General features: G+C 44.5%; 1 protein-coding gene across 3 annotated transcripts in view; it reads right to left on the reverse strand.

The window, feature by feature from the left end:
• Positions 1-19,059, reverse strand: part of FBXW11 (F-box and WD repeat domain containing 11) — a 46,320-nt gene extending 27,261 nt beyond the window's left edge. The window contains exons 1-3 of one of the 3 annotated variants that reach the window (XM_015615622.2): positions 18,965-19,044; positions 16,529-16,636; positions 11,524-11,625 (exon numbers count right to left, since the gene is read on the reverse strand). In XM_015615622.2, coding sequence (XP_015471108.1) covers positions 11,524-11,574 — 51 coding nt within the window. In that variant the 5' untranslated portion in view covers positions 11,575-11,625; positions 16,529-16,636; positions 18,965-19,044. Of the gene's footprint in view, positions 1-11,523; positions 11,626-16,528; positions 16,637-18,964 lie in introns of all 3 variants that reach the window. The other 2 variants (XM_015615623.3, XM_015615624.3) reach the window with 2 other exon arrangements.
• Positions 19,060-21,357: the final 2,298 nt, after the last annotated feature.

The following is a 21,357-nucleotide window of genomic DNA, read 5'->3' on the forward strand; positions in this document are numbered from 1 at the left end:
TTGACCACAAGTTATAGATGGTAAGTTTATAAAAGATACCTAATGCTCCTCCATACCCCAGTTTGACACCTCACAAGGGTTTGTTTGGCAGGTTTTGGCCAGAGCAATAAATTCCCCAAAACTAGAATTGCTTGCTCTTGCCTCTGCTCAGAGAAGGAAAATCTCAAACCATTCCTCGCCTAAATGTTCCCGAACAGTTTTTTTTCTGCAGGTTCCAAAGACTACAAGCAGTCACTGAGCAGTTCACTCTGCTGAATCACCAATACTTTGATGATTGGCACTTAGTGCCACTTTTTTAACTTTGTTTCAAGAGTATCAGTCCTCACTTTAAACTCATTACAAATTAACTTGCTGATATTGTGTTTGTGCATATATATATATATATATATATATGCATAAAACTGTGTATCTCTGAGTATTCAGTATGTCTGCCTTCACACAGAACTAACAAAATCACTCTCCATGTTTCTTGTCAGCTCTCCCTTCAGCTCCTGGAAGGCCAGAATTCCATCTCCTTGGAGCATTCTCTTCCCCAGGCTGAACAATCCCAGTTTCCTCAGCCTTTCCTCATGGGAGAAGTGCCCAATCCCTCTGATCACCCTGGTGGCCCTCAGAAGTCAGGTCAGTGTAGCTGTGCCCAGAGTCACACCACATAACTTGTTTTTAAACTGAAATTACACATGAAGATGCTCAGCAGCTCAGGATTACCTTTCTGACCCAGTTCCATGAAACACTAAGCAAGAACTCCAGCTGCAGCAGTGAGCCTTTGCTGATGGCACATCCTTTTACCAGGCAGCAGCCTGAGCCTGCCTGGCAGGGCAGGAATTCAGTCCCTACCCCACACAGGACCACAGCTGATGGAGAACCAACAACAGCAACATCATCCTGGGCCTTTTACAGCTTCTCAAATAACGTATTACATGTTCTCAGAAAGATTTACATCAAAAACATTCACTGACTGACTGCTAGTTCAATTTAGGTTGTCATAAGAAACAGAACAATTGCACTTGTGTCCAAGTTCAGAGCTGTTTTCCAGCAGGCCTCCATTTCCACACAGCAAGCTGGTGTCACCAGAAAAACAACGTAATTACTGCAATCCCAGGAGACATCCAGTGGGGGTTTGGTTTGGTTTTGTTGGGTTTTCAATGTGCAGTAACTGGACAGTTCTTAAGGGCAGCCTTACCTCAACAGGTACTGCAGAATGACATGAACAACACCCTCCTTGCTGAACTGCTTCAAAGACACCCTAAACTCTCATTTAATGCTCGGAGTAAAGAGTCAGTAACCCAAACCTGCCCTTACCCATGCTATAAAAACACCTCGTATTTACAAGGACAATGAGCAGGGAATTGTGTAATTGTAGCAATTTGATGACTCATCCCTGCACCACTCCAGCACCAAAGCAAGGCCTGCAAAACTCAAATCCTGCAAACCCTTGAGCTGGATGGAAAAGCAAACACACAGAAAAACCACTCTGTGCACTGCCCCTCAGACACACAGCACCACTGATGCAGGACCAGGAGAAATGGCAAAAGCAGCTGGCACTTCAGGCCAGGGCTGGGGCTACGTTAAGGTGCCCCCATGCTCAGCTTGTGCTGCCAGGGGGAAACTTTCTATCAAGAATAATAATAATAACAATAATAATTGTAATATTCTCCCAGCTTGTGCAAGAGCAATAAGAGCAGCCAGCAAAGCCTCACCTGAGGCTCACCCCTATGAAAACTGGATTCATTTTTCCACCCCTGCCCAGCCCAACAGGAGCTTTAATTCCACCTTCTGCCTGCAAGTGGTGTTTGTTTTCCAGGTGTCTCAGTTTGTGCCTTTCACTGTCCAGTCACTCAGCCTTCCTTGGCAGACACTGCTGTGTGCAATAATCCCAATCCACACTCCTGCCAGAGCAGCAAAATCTCAATACTCAAATTGTGTATCAAAGCATCAAGCTGATCATCAAACTGATGTTTGATGATCATCAAACTGGTATCACTGCTAACACTTGCAGTTACTTGCCTAAAACATCTCTCAATTAACTTTCACTACTCTAGAGGCCAAATACCTGAAAAGAAAAATCCTTACTGCCTGTGAATAACCTCTTTTAACAGCAAAATGTTTAAACCAGAAAGATGGGCCTGACAAACTGGCTGTAGAAAGGTACACAGATATCAGGAGCAAGGTACTGGTTTGCTTTTTCAACTGATTTTTTTAAGTTATGAGAAGTTACCACAAGTTCTCAGCTACAATTACTAGTAGCAGTTGCACTAACGGTTCATCTATTTTCCACATAAATTCATTTAGGTAGAATCTGCACTTTTAATCTTAATTCATCCCAAAGTAGAGGAGTTTTTCCTCTGTACTTTTAAGACTCAGGGCAAACTTCACACTATGTTATTTACACAGTGAACTCACTGAAAGTTCTGAAGGAAAAGCAGAGCCTAACTTTTCAAAGCTTTGCCTACACCACGTTACACACTTGTTCAGAACATCTGCACCTACAACTGTATTGAAAGCTATTCTAAATAACTGGATTTTGTTAGGCACTCAGGAAGATTAGGTATGTCAGGCTTTCAGGATGGTTTTATTTTTTGTTATACTGAAAACATTAAGTCATATTTACTACCTTAGAAGCTGTCTCAATGTCTAGTAAAGAGCCCCTTTAGCTTTTATTTCCTGCATTAAAAAAGCATCCAAAAAGGAAAACTTGAAGGGAAAATACTGGGTCGAGATGATCATCCCTTTTCTTCCTTTTAGAACAGATGCAAAGAGATCTCTTCAGATCCACTCATCTCATCATTTACAGGACTTGTAAAAGGAAAACAAACTATTTAAAGTTGCATTTCAGTGCTGACTGCTCAGATTAGCACATCTGACCGAGGGTTGAGCACAGAGCAGCAGCTGAATTCCACTCCAGAGGCAGCTGAGGCATCCCTGCAACACCCAACTGCTCCATCAGCACTGCTGCTGCACAGCCCAGAACCTGCCCCATCCTCTCCTACAAGCTCTGCCATTCCCAAGGAGCATCCTTTTCAAAATCCCAGGGGCTGTGGGACACCCCCACAGCCAGGTCAAGGCAAAATCAAATTCCAAAAGCTCCAAAAGGTTTTTCTATGCACCACATTCATGGGTAAACAAGGCAGAAGACAGCATTCTGCCCCCACAATTAATAAGTGTTAACAGTATTCCAGATTAAAGGTAGGATAAGTAACATCTGGGAAGCAAATTTCAGGCTAAGCTAGTAATTAGATCAGTTCAAATTCATCAAAAATAAATTAGCCTCTGTTAAGATTAACTACACATTTGCAACTTGGCTGCCTGGTGCAAAGTTAAAATACTTCAAAGGTTATTCCTGGTTTCCCAGAGGGAATTTAGGTTCAGATCTCTCCTGCTGTTTCCACATTAAACCAAAGGGAGTTATCTCAAATTGCCAGCCCAAAGCACAACCCTCAGCATGAGAGGCTGGAAGAGCTGAGAGAGGGACGGGACACTCAAGAGCCTCAGACACTGCAAAACTTTAAGCAGGTTTTGAACAGGCTTCTATACAAACTTTTACAGTAAAAGCTACACAAAGGCTACTCAAAACCACTGAACAGTCTGAAATACTAAACCTGCAGTAACCCTCGATTATTCATCTTTTGCAAAACAGAAGGTATTTGCACACAAAAGAAATACAGAAAAAGCAGCCACCACAATCAAAATTCAGTAAAACTGCAGCCTAGAACCAGTGAGCCACTCCAAGGAAGAATCCTGTCCCGTTTGAAGTTCACTTGTTTCCTCTGGAGATGTATGGCACTGTTTTCCAGACTTGGCAGCTCATGAAAGTGTATCAATCTTCACAACTCCTCAGGAAATTCTAATCACTCACTAATTGTCTGAAACACAAGCTTTTGTTTATGCACAAGTTCAGTATGGGTTTGGAACTGCTGATATCCAAGCAGCCCAGAACCCGGAGAAAATCTTATCTCCAAGAGAGCTGCAGCCTAACTGCAGCTAAAGGAAAATACCTTCAGTAATACAAGATGTAAAAAAATACTCAAATAATTTTTTTGGAATATCCACCCAGCCTTGCCTGGGGTTAGGCAGACACTCTGCACCAGAGTGCTGATTTTATCTGGCTATTCAAAGGCATATGCAATTGCATAACTTAGATTTCACATGATTTATATAATGGATGGAAAATGTTCCTAACCTGGAAGGTCAGCCCCACTTCCCTCTACAACTTCAAGATCCAGCTGATGAATACAAAAGCACCTCACTGTAAGACTCTACAGAACAGGATTTGAGAACAGCAGGAACACTTGCCCCACATCTCAGATTATTTTCCATCCTGATGTCACAGCACAGCTCACACAAGGTGTGAGAGGAAGGTGGCAGAGCTGTGGCACAGGGCAAAGCAAGGCAGGACCAGCTGAGACCCCGTGCACTGCAGCCCCAGTGCTGTGCCCATGGCAGTGCCAGCAGTGTCCCCTCCCCATGGGGGTGGCACCAAGGAAGAAAAGCTGCTGGCCCTGACTTCTGAACCCAGGGCCAGCCCCAGAGAGTCACAGCTCTGCTGCCTGGGACCTGACCCACCATCTGAAGGGGCTTTGGGAAGAGTAACTCTGGAGTCAGCAAGGCTGAAATAGAACTTCACAGATACTGCAGGACCACACAAATCAGTTATAGCATTGGTCCTTGAGGGCAACAACATCATCTCAAACTTCTCAGGAATCCCAAATCCACTTGGGAGCAGTGGGAGACCATCCTGCACCACAAAGCCAAGCCTTTCCACAGTGGGGCTTTGCAAACAGGACTATTTTGCCACAGAAATATTTCACAGAGGAGTAAAAAGCTCAATTTATAGTTCCTTCTTTCTCTGCTGTAGCACTTCCTCCAGCCCTGCCAGAGGGGGATTGGTACAATTTGCTCAATCCCCTGCTGTGTCTGGAGTACTCCTGACTGAGGCCTCCCTTGATGTATTTGGATTCTCCCACCATTCCAAAGGATCACCATAAACCAACCACCAATGTGCAGACTCTTGTATGTCAATCTTGAAGGCCCACAAAACAACTCATCAGATGCAGATCTTGGAGGCTCAGGGAAGGCTGGGAAGGGGCAGCCTGCTAAGCACCCAGAAGTCTGTCCTGGCAAGGAAAAGTGTCCCTTTGATGGTGACTCAGAGTGGCACCATGAATATCAGCAAAATCATCAACCCTGGTACCCACACAGCTGCTCAACTCCCCTGAGCAAGGGACCTACCCTCCTGCCAGGGGGGTCTGAGGAGGAGTCTGCAGTGCAAAGACACTGCACAAATATAGTTTCAACCTTGGTGGGAAATATTTGGTTATGTATTTCTGTTTCCTAAAAAATTCCTCTGTGAGAAAGAGACAACACCTGCAAGGAAGAGGACTGACACACACCCAGAACAGACTGCCTTGTATCTCCTGCTCTCCTCAGGCAGATTTCCCTCCTTCATCCCTCCCAGCACGAGCATGGCACTGCCAGAAGGCAGGCAGGGAGCAAGACACGTTTCCTAACACATTTCTTTCCACCGTAACAGGATCAGAGAGAGAAAAAATCCTCTCTTCCACAGGAGGCTGAGAAAGCATCAACACGAGGCCGTGGCTAACAGCATCCCTTCTGCGGAGGCTTCCAAAAAGCCCTCAGCAATGACAGCTCCTGCCCACCACTTGTGAAACCTCTCAGGCTTCGTGGGACTGTGCTGTGCTTTCTGAGGGACATGATTAATGTCTGACACTGCACTCACTGCTGCAGCTCTCAGCAACAGGCACCGGATTTGCCGATTTGTCCAGTGCCCTGTGGTGATCCATGAATTCAGCATGGAGAACCTGCCTCCACAGGGACATCTCCTGCCCAGGGTGGACAGATTGGGATCTCTGAACAGAACAGGAGAGGAACACTAACAAAAGGCAGGCCAGCGAGCAGCTAAGGCCCAAAGGAGAAAGGAATGGATATCTAAGATCCCATGACTTTTGCTGTATTCAGAGCCCTTCCTGCAGCAGCAGCTTAGTGATGTATCCCAGAGGGACTCACATCACCATTCTGCCTCATCTGGCTCACAAAGACCAGTGATTAAGTCAATTACTGGCTCCTAAATACCAATAACTTCTGGAGAGAAGACCACAATGAGAGAACTGTCCACCAAGAGGAGCAGGCTCCTGAAAGGGGTCACTCTTCTGTTCAAGCCCACTTGGCAGCCTGGGGACGAAGTGTATGACCTTTAGTGCTCTCCAAAAACCACTGAAAACAACGAAGTCCAAAAAAAGCACTCGTGTGTATCAGGTTGGTTGTAGCAGCAAAACTCCTTCCCCATGAGCAGAAAGGTCAGTGCTTGGCAACACCCAAATGGTGCCAGCCAAGGGAGGCCACCACAGGTGACCCCAACCTGCCACATGGTTTCACAGGCTGCTCCCTGCCTCTGCTGAGCACAGGGAATACAGCTGGAATCCTCAGCAGGAGCCACAGCTAGCTCCAAGTGATAGATGCACGTCATGTCCCAGGCAAATCAGGAACCAAAATCCACAGATATTTACTCCATTTTGCTGCTTCTCACACATCAGGGACACATTTCTGCTCCTCAGCTGGGGAAAGCAAAGAGCAGAGCTCTGGCTCAGAGCTCAGTCCTGGAATTTACTCACAATCACTTCCACTTCCAAACAAACCCTGGGAACTGTCCCAAGACAGAGAAGGTCCCTTCCTGCCCCTAGGAATGAACAGGCTCAGTTGAAAACTGAAGTCATAAAGCCCAAAGCACTCAGATACACGAAGGACACCATAGAAGTGCTCACCAAAATCCTTCCCTTTGGATGAAAAATCATGCTTGGAAAAAGTAATCCCTGCATTTCACATTTCTCCATCCTCCTGGTGTCTGGATCCAGCACCAAGCCATGGCTGGCCACACCACAAGAAGCTGCTGTGACTGGAAGAGGTGCCCAGACTGCATCCGGAGTGCTCATCCCAATTCAGGCACTCCAAAGGAAACAGGCTGGGATACAGTGGAGACAACCAGGACGGCCAAGCACCAAAGCACCAGGGGAATACAATGCAATGGATTTGCAAATATAACATTTGCAAAATACCTGCAGTATGTGCAACTGCCACCAAACTGAGCTGTCGGATCAGGCCTCAAAATCTCTAACACCCACACTGAGAACTAAAAAAAAAGTTATTACAAGAAACTGCTGAAAACAAACCCCAAGCTGGTGTTACTTTTCACTGAGAGGAGACTCCAGCCAGAAGGAACAATGCTGGAAAGCACCACTGATTACCAGAGGGAAAACTGGCCATTTTTACCTCGGATTTAGGGACTGGGGAATCCAGGCCATCCCCCTGCACACACTGCCTCCAGACCCACCATGGGTAGCTTTAATTGCTTCTACACTGCTGGCCTTGGTTTGAAAGCTCTGTGTCTCTGTGTTTGAACACAGGGAACAAGCACAAATATTTCAGATATTGGAGAGAACATTCTGTTCCTTTAAAGAAAATGAATCAAATATGTATTTCTTTTTAATGGATCTGTTGGACTGTTTCCAAAACGAAATGGTAACAGTTCCACAGTTTTGAGGCAAAATACCAGAAAACATGTCAGAGGTATTTGTAAATTACTTCAGACCTAGCAGAAGCAGCAAAGCAGTTGTCTGGTTATGACAACTCATTTCAACAGCTGCAGAGAATAACATTTCCAAAGGGATGCAGGCTCCAGAGCGACAGGCCACTCATCATTTCCCATTTGTGATTTCATGCTCTGGAGGAGAAAGTTTGAGCAAAGCCCATCTCCGGCACTCACTGTGGTTTTATGAAAACTGCATCATGTCTGTGCCTGAATTTGTACTGGGAAAAGAGGATGAAAAAGTTTTCATGTTCAATTCTTAGCTTTCAACCAGTTTTTCCAACCACACTTTCTGTTGTTGTGCTTCCCTCTGGTATCAGAATAGAAACATCAACAGAAGCTCAAAATTAGTAAAGAAAAACAAACATAAGCTTGAGCAAGTTAATGCTAAATTGTGACATCAGTAAACAGAAAGATAAACTTCCTTCTGGAAACTTCTGTGTTTAAACTGCAAGAAGGGAAATTTTTGTTAGATACCCAGCCCAGAGCACTGAGTGCCACCTCCAGGGACAGGGGCTCCAGGAAAGGGAAAATGCAGACCCAGGAGCACCTGTGGAGCTGAACATCCCTCTGGGCAGAAGCCAAGGCCAGGAAAGCCAGGGGTGCTGTCCCTGCACTCCGGAGAACTGGGAGGAGCCAGGGAGGACTCAAGTCTGAGAAAGCCACTGCAGGAAGGTTAAGATCTGGCCTGTGGAGAAACAAGCTGACATCTCCCACTGGCAGCTCAGGAAGGGAGATGTTTCTTGTTCCTGCAGTGAATGAACTCTGCTAAAGCTTCCAGGCCACGCAGCCCATGTGGGAACACACAGGGAAAGAGGAGCAGGGCACTATGTGCCATTAAGCTGAAAACTTCAAGAACAGATAGAAAAGTGTAGGAAAGAACCTTTTCTAAGAACCCCAAAGATGTTGGAAGGGTGTAAATAAGCATGACAAAACCTAAATGGAGTTTCAGAAGACAGATAAAATTATTTTTTTAAAAAACAGAAGTGGAAGAGTGGAAGAAAAGTGTAACTGAAGACAGGGAAGAAACTTGGTGGGGCAGTATTTGGTTACTGGATTAATTTCATTATATCTCTCTAATAATTCATTTCCCAAGACTTATTTCATCACCTCCTACATTATGCAATAATTCAAAGTGATGCCTGGGCTCTGATCTTCTGCTGCTTAATGAGCAGTGCTCACTTCACACTGGAGATGTTTACTCACAGAGCCCAAAACCCTGCCTGTCTCTGTCTGGCAGCCCTGCTGGAGCCATTTCCCAAACCAGCACCACAAAACCCACTCCAAACCCTGCCATGCTCCAAGGATGAAGCCATGGAAGGTGCTGTCTCCACAGGGTTGCATCACACACCTGCCAACAGAACCAGTTTCTCTAAACACCTAAACAAGAGTTTTGGTTTTAATCTTGCAGAGAAATCCATATCAAAGCAAATGAAAACAGGAGCTATTGGATACCTGCGTGTTCATGTACAAAAACATCATTAGAGGTAACTAAGCAGTTAAAACTAAGGCCTTGTAGCAGTTTCAAGTATTATGAACTGGCATTTAATAGGTACTTCTCCATGCAACAGAAATAAGTGTTACATGTCAGAGACTTTATTTCCTAATAATATCAATTAAACCAAAAGCCAGATTAGATGAGAGCAAACCTCAAGTACCACAAAGAGGAATAAATATTTTTTAATAAATTACCTGCTTCTCTTCTGCATTCACTAACAGCTCACAGAATGCAGAAAGCAAATATTTCTCCAGTAAACTGCAGGCACTATGGAAGTATTTTACTGGATGAGGAGAAGCACAGAATACACACCCAGACTGAGAGGAACACCTCCCCCAATCCATGGGCAGAGTGGATTTGCTGAAATGCTACAGCTTGATTTTAAACAGCCTTGTTAGGGTTTGATGATTGCTAACATCATTGTTAACAATCCCTGCTTTCCTCCTTTAGGTGGATGGCAGGTGACTGCTGAAGCCCAGAGGTTTGAAAAAGCCCCAGCACTGAACCTGGAGAGGTTCTCCAAGGCTCCAGAGTGAAGGCTGCTCTTCCCCCTTTCTGGCCTGTCCACTGGTTCCTCTACACACACCACACACAACAGACACAGCCCCAGATCACATCTGTCAACCACCCAGGAGCTTCTGGACTTCCCTTCCAGCACTTTCTATTAATCATTTCACCCTAAGTGAATGTGTGCTACTGAACCAAGAGCTCCTGCTATCTGTGCCCCACCTGATTTCTATGTGGGCTTAGAGTTCAGCAAACAATGAAGGGCAAGTCACAGTGCCAAAAATAATAAATGGGGAAAGCAGCTGGTGCCACTTTTGCTTCCAAGTTCCCCTTCAGGCATCACTGAGTCACACACCCAAAAAGAGAACTTTTTTTAAAAATAATCCTTCACAGACACTTCCAAAAGTCTCAAAGCCTCTTCTGTTGCAGCTCTACAAAAACAATCCAACCTTAATAAAAAGAAAAGAGCCTTTATTTTGGCACAATATTTCACCAAACCATGGAATATCCTCAGCTAGAAGGGACCCACAAGGATCACCAAAGTCCAACCACTGGCCCTGCAGATACCCCAACAATCCCACCATGTCGAAATCACAAGTAGCTGCCAAGTATTGCCAAGACAGACACCAAACCTCTGGGATTCTGCCCTGGCATGACTTAGGCATTCTTCTATAAGCATTATTTAGCCATAAAACTGTTCATTTCTATAAAACTGAATTATCCATCTATGAGTTTGTCTTGGACATGAGTTTTTGTCCTTTCTTTGAATATTGTTTCAATGTTGGAAATATAAAGTGTTCAAGTGGAAAAACAGATTTGTATTTTAACAAAAATTTCAAAGGAATTTCTGGTTCTGAAATTCAGATTTGCTGAATTTCAAGTGGCCACATTTTGCAGGTGAGAGGAGAGGTTTTGAAATAACTGATTACTCTCTAAGGTAAGACACTGATGTTCTCCAGTGGCTGACCTCAAATGGAGTGACACACACAACTCAATTGTTCATTTTCATTCACAAAAAAAGCAATTTCTTTTAAGTACCCATTTTATACACATGAAAGAGCAAACCACTGAAAGTTACCAAACAGACCAATGTTAAATAATCCTTGTGTTCTGCTAAAAAATGTTACATTGAGAAACACTTTGGGAAGTGCCACACAGTTGCTACACATATTCAGCATTTTCTTTCCAAGGTAAATACCCTGGGAATTCAAAATTGTTAACTGGTCCCAAAAGCTCCCTTTTCATCATTTTCAATCCCTCACAAACCAATGAAGCAGCAATTCCCCATCTATAAATTATGCAGGCTCAGCTCCAACAGCTTACTAGAAGAAAAACAACAGAGAACTTGGGATTTAGTAGTTTTCTATGCAGACCAACAGCCCCCCACCCCCCCATCCCTCGTTCTTCCCTTCTTTAAAGTTAAAAAACTGAGTTAACAGGGCAACCCAAAGACCCCAGGGCTCCATGCTCACTATTCTGCATTCAAACATGTGCAAAGACTAAGGTAAAGCTAAACCCAGAATCACGCTTAGGAGCAAATAAAAGCTTATCCTTTCTAAATTAAATCACACAAATATCACAGGCTGGTCAGTTCATTACAATTTAAGAGAAATGGCAAAGCTCAATATGTTATTTTTAAGTTAAACAAGAAAGCAAAACGTAGCAGGCAACATGCAGAACTATGCTACTGATATCACAACTTCAGTAAACAGGCAATAAAACACAACAGCTCATCCCCCCAGCCCTACCGCACAGAAAGCCCTTAAAGAGTCACTCCTACAATGCAGTTAAGTAGAGGATTTCAGAAAAGGATGCACAAAAAACATTTAGCAGACTTAACAATTTGATTAAACAGAGTCCTGAGAGTTTAACACAAGTTCAACAGCATAACATTTACAACAAGAAAGAAGAAAGGCACCTGGAGACATCTGACACTGGGCATGCTCTGCAGGCATCTCAGTGCGCACATGCTCTCTACCAGGTTGGAGCAGCCTAGCCACAAAGACCTTGGCACAGAACACTGCAGGGTGACAAAAAGGAAGGAAGAGAAGAAGCAGTTAGATGCCACAACAAATCACTCAAGGCAGGCAACTCATTAGAATGTTAACGTGGGTACTTATCGATGTTATTTCTACATTCATCACAGTTAGCGCCAAGGGTAAAATAACCACTGAAGATCCTGTGCAGCAATCAAGGACAAGCCACCCCGCTGGCCTGTCCAGGACAAGCCACCCCTCTGGCCTGAGCTCCTTTTCCCCCTCTGTACCCTCATGGCTTTAGTGCCCAGCTGAAGGTTTTCACTGACTCCCAAGCAGCAGGAGAGTTTCAGTTCCCCCACACCGCTGCCCACAGCAGAGCTGCTGGGGCAGAGCCTCAGCCACAAACCCAGCCTGGCCAAAATCCCTGCCCAGCCCTGCCCTGCACAGTCCCCCAGGGGACAGGAGGTGCCACTGGGGCAGCAAGGCTTTAGAACCCACCTGGAGGAGCTTTGGGAATTAAGGTTTGGCACTCCACAGTGTCTCAGGTTTTTCAAAATGTGGTTCTTTATTCTGCACTGGGACAGACAACCTGACAGTGGGAGCATGTTTTAGACAGGAATCAAACTTCATTAAGCTCAAACTGCATGACCAAGTTCTGCTTAGTCAAGGAATCCTATTGAACTGGGGAGAAATGCTGGAATTATAGTTGAAAATATCCTAAAGCTGAATTATCCCCTGGTTACATTTACTACTCATCTTGCCACCCAAACTTAGCTACTGAACTTCCCAGTGCTAACACGAGAAGTTAGGAAAAGTCTGGAGATCCCTTTTATTTCTTTTCTGAAGCTGAAGAAATTTCATCCAGAAAGACCCCCCAAAACTTTTGTAGCTCCCCAATATTATATCCCAGTTCATTTTAAGGACAGAGTAGTACATGCACTGGATAAAATTAGGGAAAAGGATTCAATTCTTCAAGCAGTGCACAAACCCGGCTCCAATATTTGGCACAGACTGAGCTTTCACTATTTTCCACACAGGCTTCCAATTTAGTTAAAACAAACACCAAAACTTTAAAAGAAAAGCCCCATGCAGGTCAAAGCTGAGAGTGGAATAACTGGAGGTGAAGCCTCATGGGAAGCAGTTTGTGCTAGGATTGAGGAGGGGGACAGAGCTCACAGCACCTGAAGGGGTTAAAAACTCTTTTTTTGGTTTCATATCTTATGAATAAAACAAAAGACTCATCTTTTCATCTCCATGCTAAGGAGAGAAATTACAGCAAAAGCAGCACAAGAATGCCCTAGCAGCACCAAAACACATTGAAATTCCCTCTCTTATCCAGCAGGAAGGTGCTGATTCCACAGGGATGTGCTGTGCTACGCACTCGGCATGGCAAGAGTGGGAGCATGTATCTTACGGACAGGGGTAAAAATATTCATGTTTATGTTTTATTGTATTATTCTTTCGTTAACAGCAAAACAAACCCACAATTTTCAATTACTGGAAGTTTTTAAAACTTCATTTAATGTTTAGAGAAATGGGATTTAGATATAAATTACTCCAGTATATCTGTAATTACTTTGCGGTACTTAACTGACATATCCTCACACTAACACTGGAAATTTAGTTCCCAGGACACTTCTAAGACAGTCAACCACCACTGACAACAGGGAAACTACCTTAATTTCAACAAGAAACCAAAAAACCAAAGAAGTTTTCATATTTTCAAAAAAGATGGCATGTACTGTTAAAACACACTGACTGAAGAGACACTTTTTAAGGTCTGCTTTCCAAAACAAGAGTGTATAATTCAAGGAACTCCCTTTCCAATCTGTTCCATTCTTTGTTCCTATTTATTTTTTATTTATTTAAGACAGTATCTTCATGGAGGTTCTGCAACACTGAACCAGTAAAATTCAGGGTATTGCTGCAGGTGTTGATTAAAGCCCAAAAACATTTTTAAACATACAGGTCTGGTAGAAAAAAGTCACTTTGGTCATGTGACTTAATAAAAGTCATTGATAAAAAACACAGCAAAGTCCTCTCCTGAGATGTTCAGATCAGGTGTACAAAGCTGAGTGTAATGTTCATAATGAACTTGCACCTGTAGGTGTTCACAAATTATAAGCTAAAAATCACTGGTTTAGAGGTTATTATGTGGCAGGGTTTACGAACTACTCTGGCTAAATAAATTGAATTTTAACTGCTTAAGAGAAAAATGGGTAACTTGAGAACATTTTTTTAAAATTTAATTCAAAACGCATTAGACACCGAGGCCATTTCCATGCCAAGGTCAAGCCACACAAAAACCTTTCACAGCATTATGAAACCCTGCATGAAAGGGTTTAGAAAACTCCCTGGACACTCAGCTGCAGCACTGCTATTGCACAATGCTACAAATTCAATGTTGTGTCCCACTTCACACCATAACAGGAATGTGCAAATATTTGTGTGCTTCCCTGACATGTTACTGCTTGACTCCATCATGAATAAAAACTTAACAATGTTCCAAAGGCTTCACTTTGTACTGGCCCTTCTTCCCAGGAGCCCAGGAGATGCAGCTCTATTAATAAAGTCTGGGAAGGGGAAAGTCCCCGTGGCTGACAGGCACAGAATTAAAGGAGAATGCAGAGAACAGAACTGCACAGGTTAAGGTAAGGCCAAGTGAAACTCAGATTTTAAGGAATAAGGTAATTAGCAATGCAGAGCTCTAACTGCCTCACATTCTGAGGGCTGTGGATCACCTGCAGGTTCTGTTTGCAGAGCTGAGAGGGGCTCTGAGCTCCAGGGCAAGGAGGGAACAGACACAGAAATCCTCATTCTGATCTCTTCAGTGCTTTGTGCTTGTGAAGATTAGTACTGTAATTTTTTTATTAGATGATTGATGTTAATTCCATACACAAAGAACTGCTTTGGTGGTCTAGCCCCAGGAATTACATTTCAAGCTTTACGTTTCAATCTTAAATCTCAAATCTCAAATTTTAAGCAGCCTATACAAAATGCTGCATTCCCAGTGAAACCTGAAAATCCTCAGAAAAAAGGGAAGATGCTTCAATGTCTTCAGGACTCAAGTGTTAAGAACTTCTTTTATTAACAGCAAAGCACACAGCAGTGTGCATCCAATAAACCAAATTTGTAGCTGGGAACTTTTAGGATGGAGGTATAAAAAACACCCTTTAGGGCCCTGAACTATCCAAAGCTTTCCTTCACTCTGGACTTTTCCCAGGTTACAGCACAGCCTGGTTAAAGCAGTGTAAAATGCCCAGAAATCGTTTCTTTCGGTGCATCTGATACTGTCACCCAGAAATCCACACACTTTTGTATCCCTTAAAAAAACCTGGCCCATTAAGTTGCTCAAGCAATGCCTATAGCCTGTGCCCTGATGGAATCAGAACACCTTTGCAATCCAGGCATGGCAATATTGCAGTGTCATAATCAAGAATGACAGCATTTACATAACCCAGACTTATACTGCAAGTCTTATAAAATACTCAAATTATGACCTTGGACTTTTGCACTGCATTCATTTTATTTATACAAGATAATTTAGGGAATCCAAATTTATTGGTGTGTTTATAGTTTGGGAAATCCTGGTCTTAAGGCAAAAATATGCAAAAAAGGTACAACTGAATAACCTCCCTTCACTGTAAATTTTTTTCAGGTTTTTAGCTATAAGAAACTCACATGCTACTCACCATTGGTGATTTCCTGGTTAGTTTTTCTTTGATTTAGGTGTGGACCGACACCATTGGTATTTCTTTTTTTCCATCAACATTCAATATTGATAATTTTAAGGGTAAGTGGTGCTACTGAAACCCCTCTCCATGGCCGTGGGCTCAGTTTAATGCAGGCCAAGGAGCGCTCTGAAAAGCAGCTTGGATTTGAGGGCAGCCTGGGAAAGCTTTATGCTCCCACCTCCAACTTAACGGCAAGCTCAGATCTCCTCAAAAATCAGCATAAACCACACTAAGACATGAAAAATATGAGCAGTACCACTGTTTCAAGGCCTTCAGTATTATTTTACACTGGGCAGGAACAGCAGCCAACACCAACTCCCTCCCGGTTTGCAGGCTGGGATTTCCTCCAGATCTTACCTGGTGCTTTTCCCGTTAGGGCTTCACTCAGACAGTGCCAAGCAGAGCAGTGGTGCAGCCCTGGCCTGGGAAAGTGTCCCGAGTGCGCACAGGTGGGAAAGCAGAACATCCAAGGGTCTGTGTGAACACTGTGTGGACATGCAGGGAGCAGCGCCACGAGCTCCCGCGGGGACGGCGCGGCTGCCAGGGGACGCTCCCCGCACGTCTCCGGGGGCACAGACACGAGTGCCCGGCCAAAGGAGCGCTGGGAGCGCTGCCCTGCGCAGCCAGGCTGTGCCCGGGGAGCTCCCCGTGCCCCTCACCAGCCTGCTGGAACCGGTGCCATCGCGTCACTGCCCTTCCCACGGCCAAACGCAGCCTCGCCGGCCGCGGGGATTCGGAGGGCTGCTGGAGTACCATCCTCACAACACGCTCCTCCCGCAGGGAGGTGCACGTGTGCGTGCCACAGCTGGACTCTCAGGTCAACAAAGATGGTTTAGATGTAATTTACTCTTGCATTTGTTTCTGCTCTTCCGTGAGCTACAAATGCAAAAGTGAATTTGTCAAAAATAAATACCCACAGAGTGGAAAACTCATTTTTACTTGTGAAAATTTTTTGATTATTCTTTTACTGCTATCGGATCATTCTAAAAAAAATAGGTAACCGACAGCTGAGTCACAGTGCCACTAGGAAAATCAATTTAGCCAAATCATTGCCATTCACAATAAAAACTGCTGAATGGGGCAACCTTCCAACAGCCATTCGAGATCGGCACATAAGCTCTTGCATTTGGGGAAAAACACTAAGTGAGGAATAGGGAAATTTAAAGCAAGACAAGGGAAAAGAATTGGTCAGAGAAATTCTCCTCATTACCACAGTGATGCTCTAGATAGGACACTGAATTCACAGGAAGCTGATGGATAACGCTGTCCCACTCTGCTCCTGAAGATCAAAGTGTGTGTTTGCTACACACAGTCAATGCTACAAAAGGAATATGGGTTCAGTGGAGAGAAGATTAAATTATATCTTTGAATAGAATAACCATCTTACTCCATTATAATTTATTCATCAGGATAAGACTCAGATGCAGCTGCTCGATTTCAAGAAGTTACAAAGGACTGGGAAGAAAATCCTAAAATGTTTGCATAAGTCGCTCTGAGCATTAACTGAAATAATCTCAATTTTCCAAAATACACAGCATTTAGATTAGCCCTTGCTTCCCTCATGTACATACACCCAACTCCCGCAGCTGTGTGATACACCTTTCTGCACTAACACCCCATGTTTCACTAAAAAGGCCATTTCTAAAGCAAAACACTTTCTCCTGCAGCAGAACAGGGGCTTACACACATCTCCAGCACACAGCCAGCAGCTCAGGGCAAATCCTGACTGAGGAACACTGACACAGGAGCACTGCCAATCCCACAGGAGAAACTTGCAGGGTGTCAAACACAGCAAAAAGTGTGGCTAACACATTAAAAGCTCTCTCAGACCTTTCTGCATTAGGTTTTTGAGGCTGAGGCCTAACAGAGCTAACAATAAATCCCATAACAGCCAAGTCAGGGTAGAAGCACTCGACAAGTTCTGATACCTGTGGAGCCTGGGCTGCCAGGAACAAGCCCAGGATTGCCAGGCAGGGGCTGCACATGAACACTGACACAGCTCTGAGAGCTGCCCCATACCACACTCTCTGGAATGTAACATTCAAACACAGGAAAGAGCAAAGCCTCCATCCTGCCCAGCTCTACTGCTGCCTTCATAGGGCTGGCTGATGTTTCCAGAGTTAAGCAATATTAAATAACATTAAGGATCTCGATCAGCAGGAGCACTCATTTATGCTTCCTCTTTTTTTTCCTGCTCAGGGTATTTTAAATTATTTCCTCTTTTCAGTTTCATCACTGAAGATGCCAAGTTCACTTCTGCCTCCCTGGTCTCTCATTTTAGAAAAAGGCACTCCCTGAACAGCAAATATTCTACAGGAAGATGTTATTTTACAGTTTTAACTCCAAAGTGAGTCTGATGGGTGTGTAGAACAAATTCAATTTGATACTAGATGAGAATGCAAGAAGTGTGTCAGTTTAAGGTTAGTGTAAGTATTTCCCTTAGATTCTCCCTCTGGTTTAAAGAGTCACACTAAAACAGACTTCTCCACCCTAACCAAATACAATTCAACTACTTGAAAAATCAAACCAGGAAACAACAGCACCGTTTGCACAAGTAATTCATTACAAACGTACTTATCAATTAAATTCAAATATAATTTTGGCACAAAATACCACACCAGCAAAACAAACGCAGAACTAAAACCATGCATGAGATCAAGAGCACCCACAGGAGTTTCTGCTACAAGAGGTTAAATACCGAGGCCTCAGCACTCACTGCAATAACTGCCTACAAAGGAGAACACACAAGGCCGAGCCTTACTGCTGTTACTGTCCACAGGAATCCAGGCACATTGTTTCATATGACTTTGCAAATAAGCTGCCAAGTCCATCAAAGCACCAATTTAAAGTAAAGCTGGGCACTGGGAGGTGCAGCTCCCCCATTCACACCAGATATGATATTGAACTCACATAACTTTATTTTCCTGCCAGCCAGGGACCCAGCTTGCCTTCCTGAGGCACACAGACACCTTCCAAACCCATCTCCAAGAGAACCTGTTGTTGCCTTTTGTAGGCATCCCAAATCTCAGAGCAATGTGGCTGCAGGTACAATTGCTCTCCCTCACTGAAATAAACCCACTGTGAGGTTCCTCCTGCCACCCCTGCCCTACCCCTGCCCCAAAACAGCTGGGGCCAGCCCTTCACACTGCTATCTCAGGAAGGGTTCAGGACACTGACTCCAAGTGCTGCCCACAACAGAATTTCAAATGGCATTTCAGCACGAAAAGCTAAAGGAAACTGTCCAAGGAAGAACCAGAGTTCTCTCCAGTTCTGATGGACAGAAGACAGGGCTCTGAGGACAGGGACAGAACTCAGAGCTGGGACTCCCTGAACTCCACGGGGAGCCCAAGGCAGTCACTGGCGAGGCTGCTCTCTCATTCCAGAAGCAGGATGCGGCAGCCAACGGCTCCTGCACACACACAAGTTCACCTCGTGCTCCCAGGCCTGTGCTCCACAGCAGACTGGCAATTCCCTGCAGTACTGCTCCTGTACCTCCTGGCCATGCCCTGTCTGGCTGTAAGCTCAGCAGCTGATTCCCTGTGCCCTAACACTCAGGGGACACGAAGCAGTTAAAGCGAGGGACTGAATGTGCGGACAAACTCATCTAAGCAGAAGCAGCAAGATATAGTACAGGGTGACTTCTTACCTGAAACTTTGTTTCTGGGCTTCAGATCCACCAATCCAGAATGAAAGGGGATTCGAATGGGTTTTCCTTCTCAGACTTGTCTGTTAAAAGAGAGCAGCCAATCATCTTCAGCTTGGTGTATCTAATTCTTGCTTGAATGAAATCCCAATTACTGCTAATGCTGTTAGAGACAAGGCAGCCCAGGCACCTGCCCAGCCCGGGACCGACTACGTTAGTGGGGTCGTCGGATTGGTGGATCTAAGACAGAGAAACGCATTTACAGACAAGAAATTCCTCCTTCCCTTACCCTGGCTCACCCAAACAAGTGTTTTGGGGTACAGCTCACTTTGCTAAGATTAAGGAAGATGAGAAGAAGCTACAAAGCAAATAACAAAGCAAGTCCTAAAGCTTCAACCACCAGCTCACACCTCGCAGGCCTGCTCCAGGAGCACAGGTTCGTACAACAGCTCAATGCAGTTCTCCTGGTCTGCAACAAACATCCTCTAAAGCACTTTATTGCAATGATTATTTCCCTGTTTCCAGGTTCAAAATGACCTCGTTTGCCTTACATGTCTGCAGCACAAAGATGGAGTTGTCAGGATACTCCTGATCTGAACGGCAGCACTGAATTCAGTACATGTGCAGTACTGCTGTGTCTCTGGAATCTAGAACCAGAAGAGAGTAAGGCACTGTACACCACTCCTGAGACAAGAAACAGTCACCTTTTGCTAAGCAGGGAGACAGAAGGCCTTCAGCCAGTCCTGCCAGCAGCACAGTGAGTGTGACTACTTTAAAGCAGCTGGAACAGTGATACCTCAGAGAAGATGGGGTCTGCAATCAACTCACACTCCACGTGCAACAGAAAGCTCAGCCTACAGAGATCAAACTGTGCAACCTCCACCAAGAGCTTCAAAACTTTGGGCTGTGGCCTGCAGAGCTTCCCTTACCAGCAGTGAGAACAAAATGCTGCAGGATTCCCAGAGGGACAGCATCACCACCACCTCATCTCACCTCTGCTCTGCAGCCCCTCCAGAGAGCTGAAACTCAGCCTCCACTGCTGTGCCCCACGTCTCAGGCTCCAGCAACTCACAGAAGGGTGAAGAAACTGTCCCCAGCTGTGCCAAGACTGTCTCATGAGGACAGGACTGTCCCTGGCTGTCCACTGATCCCCAAAGACAGGAGCATCTCCATGCTGGGGTGATTCCTGCCTTGCCAGCTTCTGGCAAAGGCGGTCACTCCCAGGGCAGCGTCTCAAGGACAAAGCGGCGCTGCAGGCCCAGTACCATGTCCAATGCATGATTTCTAAGGCTGCCAAGGAAAGTGCTAGGATGTCAAGGCATATGACTCAGAATTTTCAGAGTACAATATAGCTCAGCAAGAAGCCAGCTATCAAATTATATAAATGTACCGATTTGCTAAGTCACTGCAGAGCCAGCAGGGTGCTGGAAGGAGAGGCACTTCTCCAGGAAGCCAAACCTTAACATTATTTGCAAGTGTAACAGCACAGGTCTGATTTTTGTCTCTAGAAGGACTGGTGTGCTGCACACAGCCTGAATAACAAGTTTCCCTGGCTAGTCCTCCCTTGTCCTAAGAGAATTGCCAACAGAGATTCACTATCAAGTCCAAGCTGGAACTTACTAAGTTTTGCAGATTCTGAGTATAGATTTTCAAAGAGCTTTAGGCATTTTTGTCTGAAAACCAAAAATTTGCTTTACTGCAAAGGTTGGAAGACTTGAAAACAGCCCCATTGTGCAAACCATGCTGAAATAAAACCTCACACCTCTCAAAAAGGCAAACAGTGCACATTGGCACAACTTTTGTACCAAACTCCACATTCAAGAACTCCTCAACAGGAGCTGAAACTCAGAGCAAACTTGCAACACTGAATATATATATATATATATATATATACACACATACATATATATATATAGTGGTTCTTCTCTTCTCCTCTAAGTCAATGAGTAAACCAAAATTCTGTAGTGTTGCCAACAGCTTGAAGTTGACCCAAAAAGCTTTTTTTGCCATTTTACCCAGAAAACACATCACTCCCTATTCCTAGCAAGTAGGTCCCTACCTACATCTTACAAATTTCCATCTGTATTCATCCTACAAACGAGCCCAGGAAGCTCAACTACTCTTTGATCCCAAACAAAACTGTTAATTTCCTGGGGTGGAAGTACAAGGATGCAAGTCCTGCGGGGATGTGGATTAACAAAGCACCAAAGAAACAACATGCCTTCAAACGTTCCCGTTGTTAATTTAGCCTGCATGAAAAGCAAATTAAGTTTTCAGAAAGAGTCAGTGCTTTTGGTTGTTAAAACACCAATGGCATTGCCTTATTTTTGCATTATCTGCTCTCAGTCATGCATTGTTCATATTGGGAAATGTGTGGAAGTTGCACAGGAAAACAG

This window comes from Parus major, unplaced genomic scaffold (assembly GCF_001522545.3).
Source record: "Parus major isolate Abel unplaced genomic scaffold, Parus_major1.1 Scaffold189, whole genome shotgun sequence".
NCBI classification, from domain to species: domain Eukaryota; kingdom Metazoa; phylum Chordata; class Aves; order Passeriformes; family Paridae; genus Parus; species Parus major.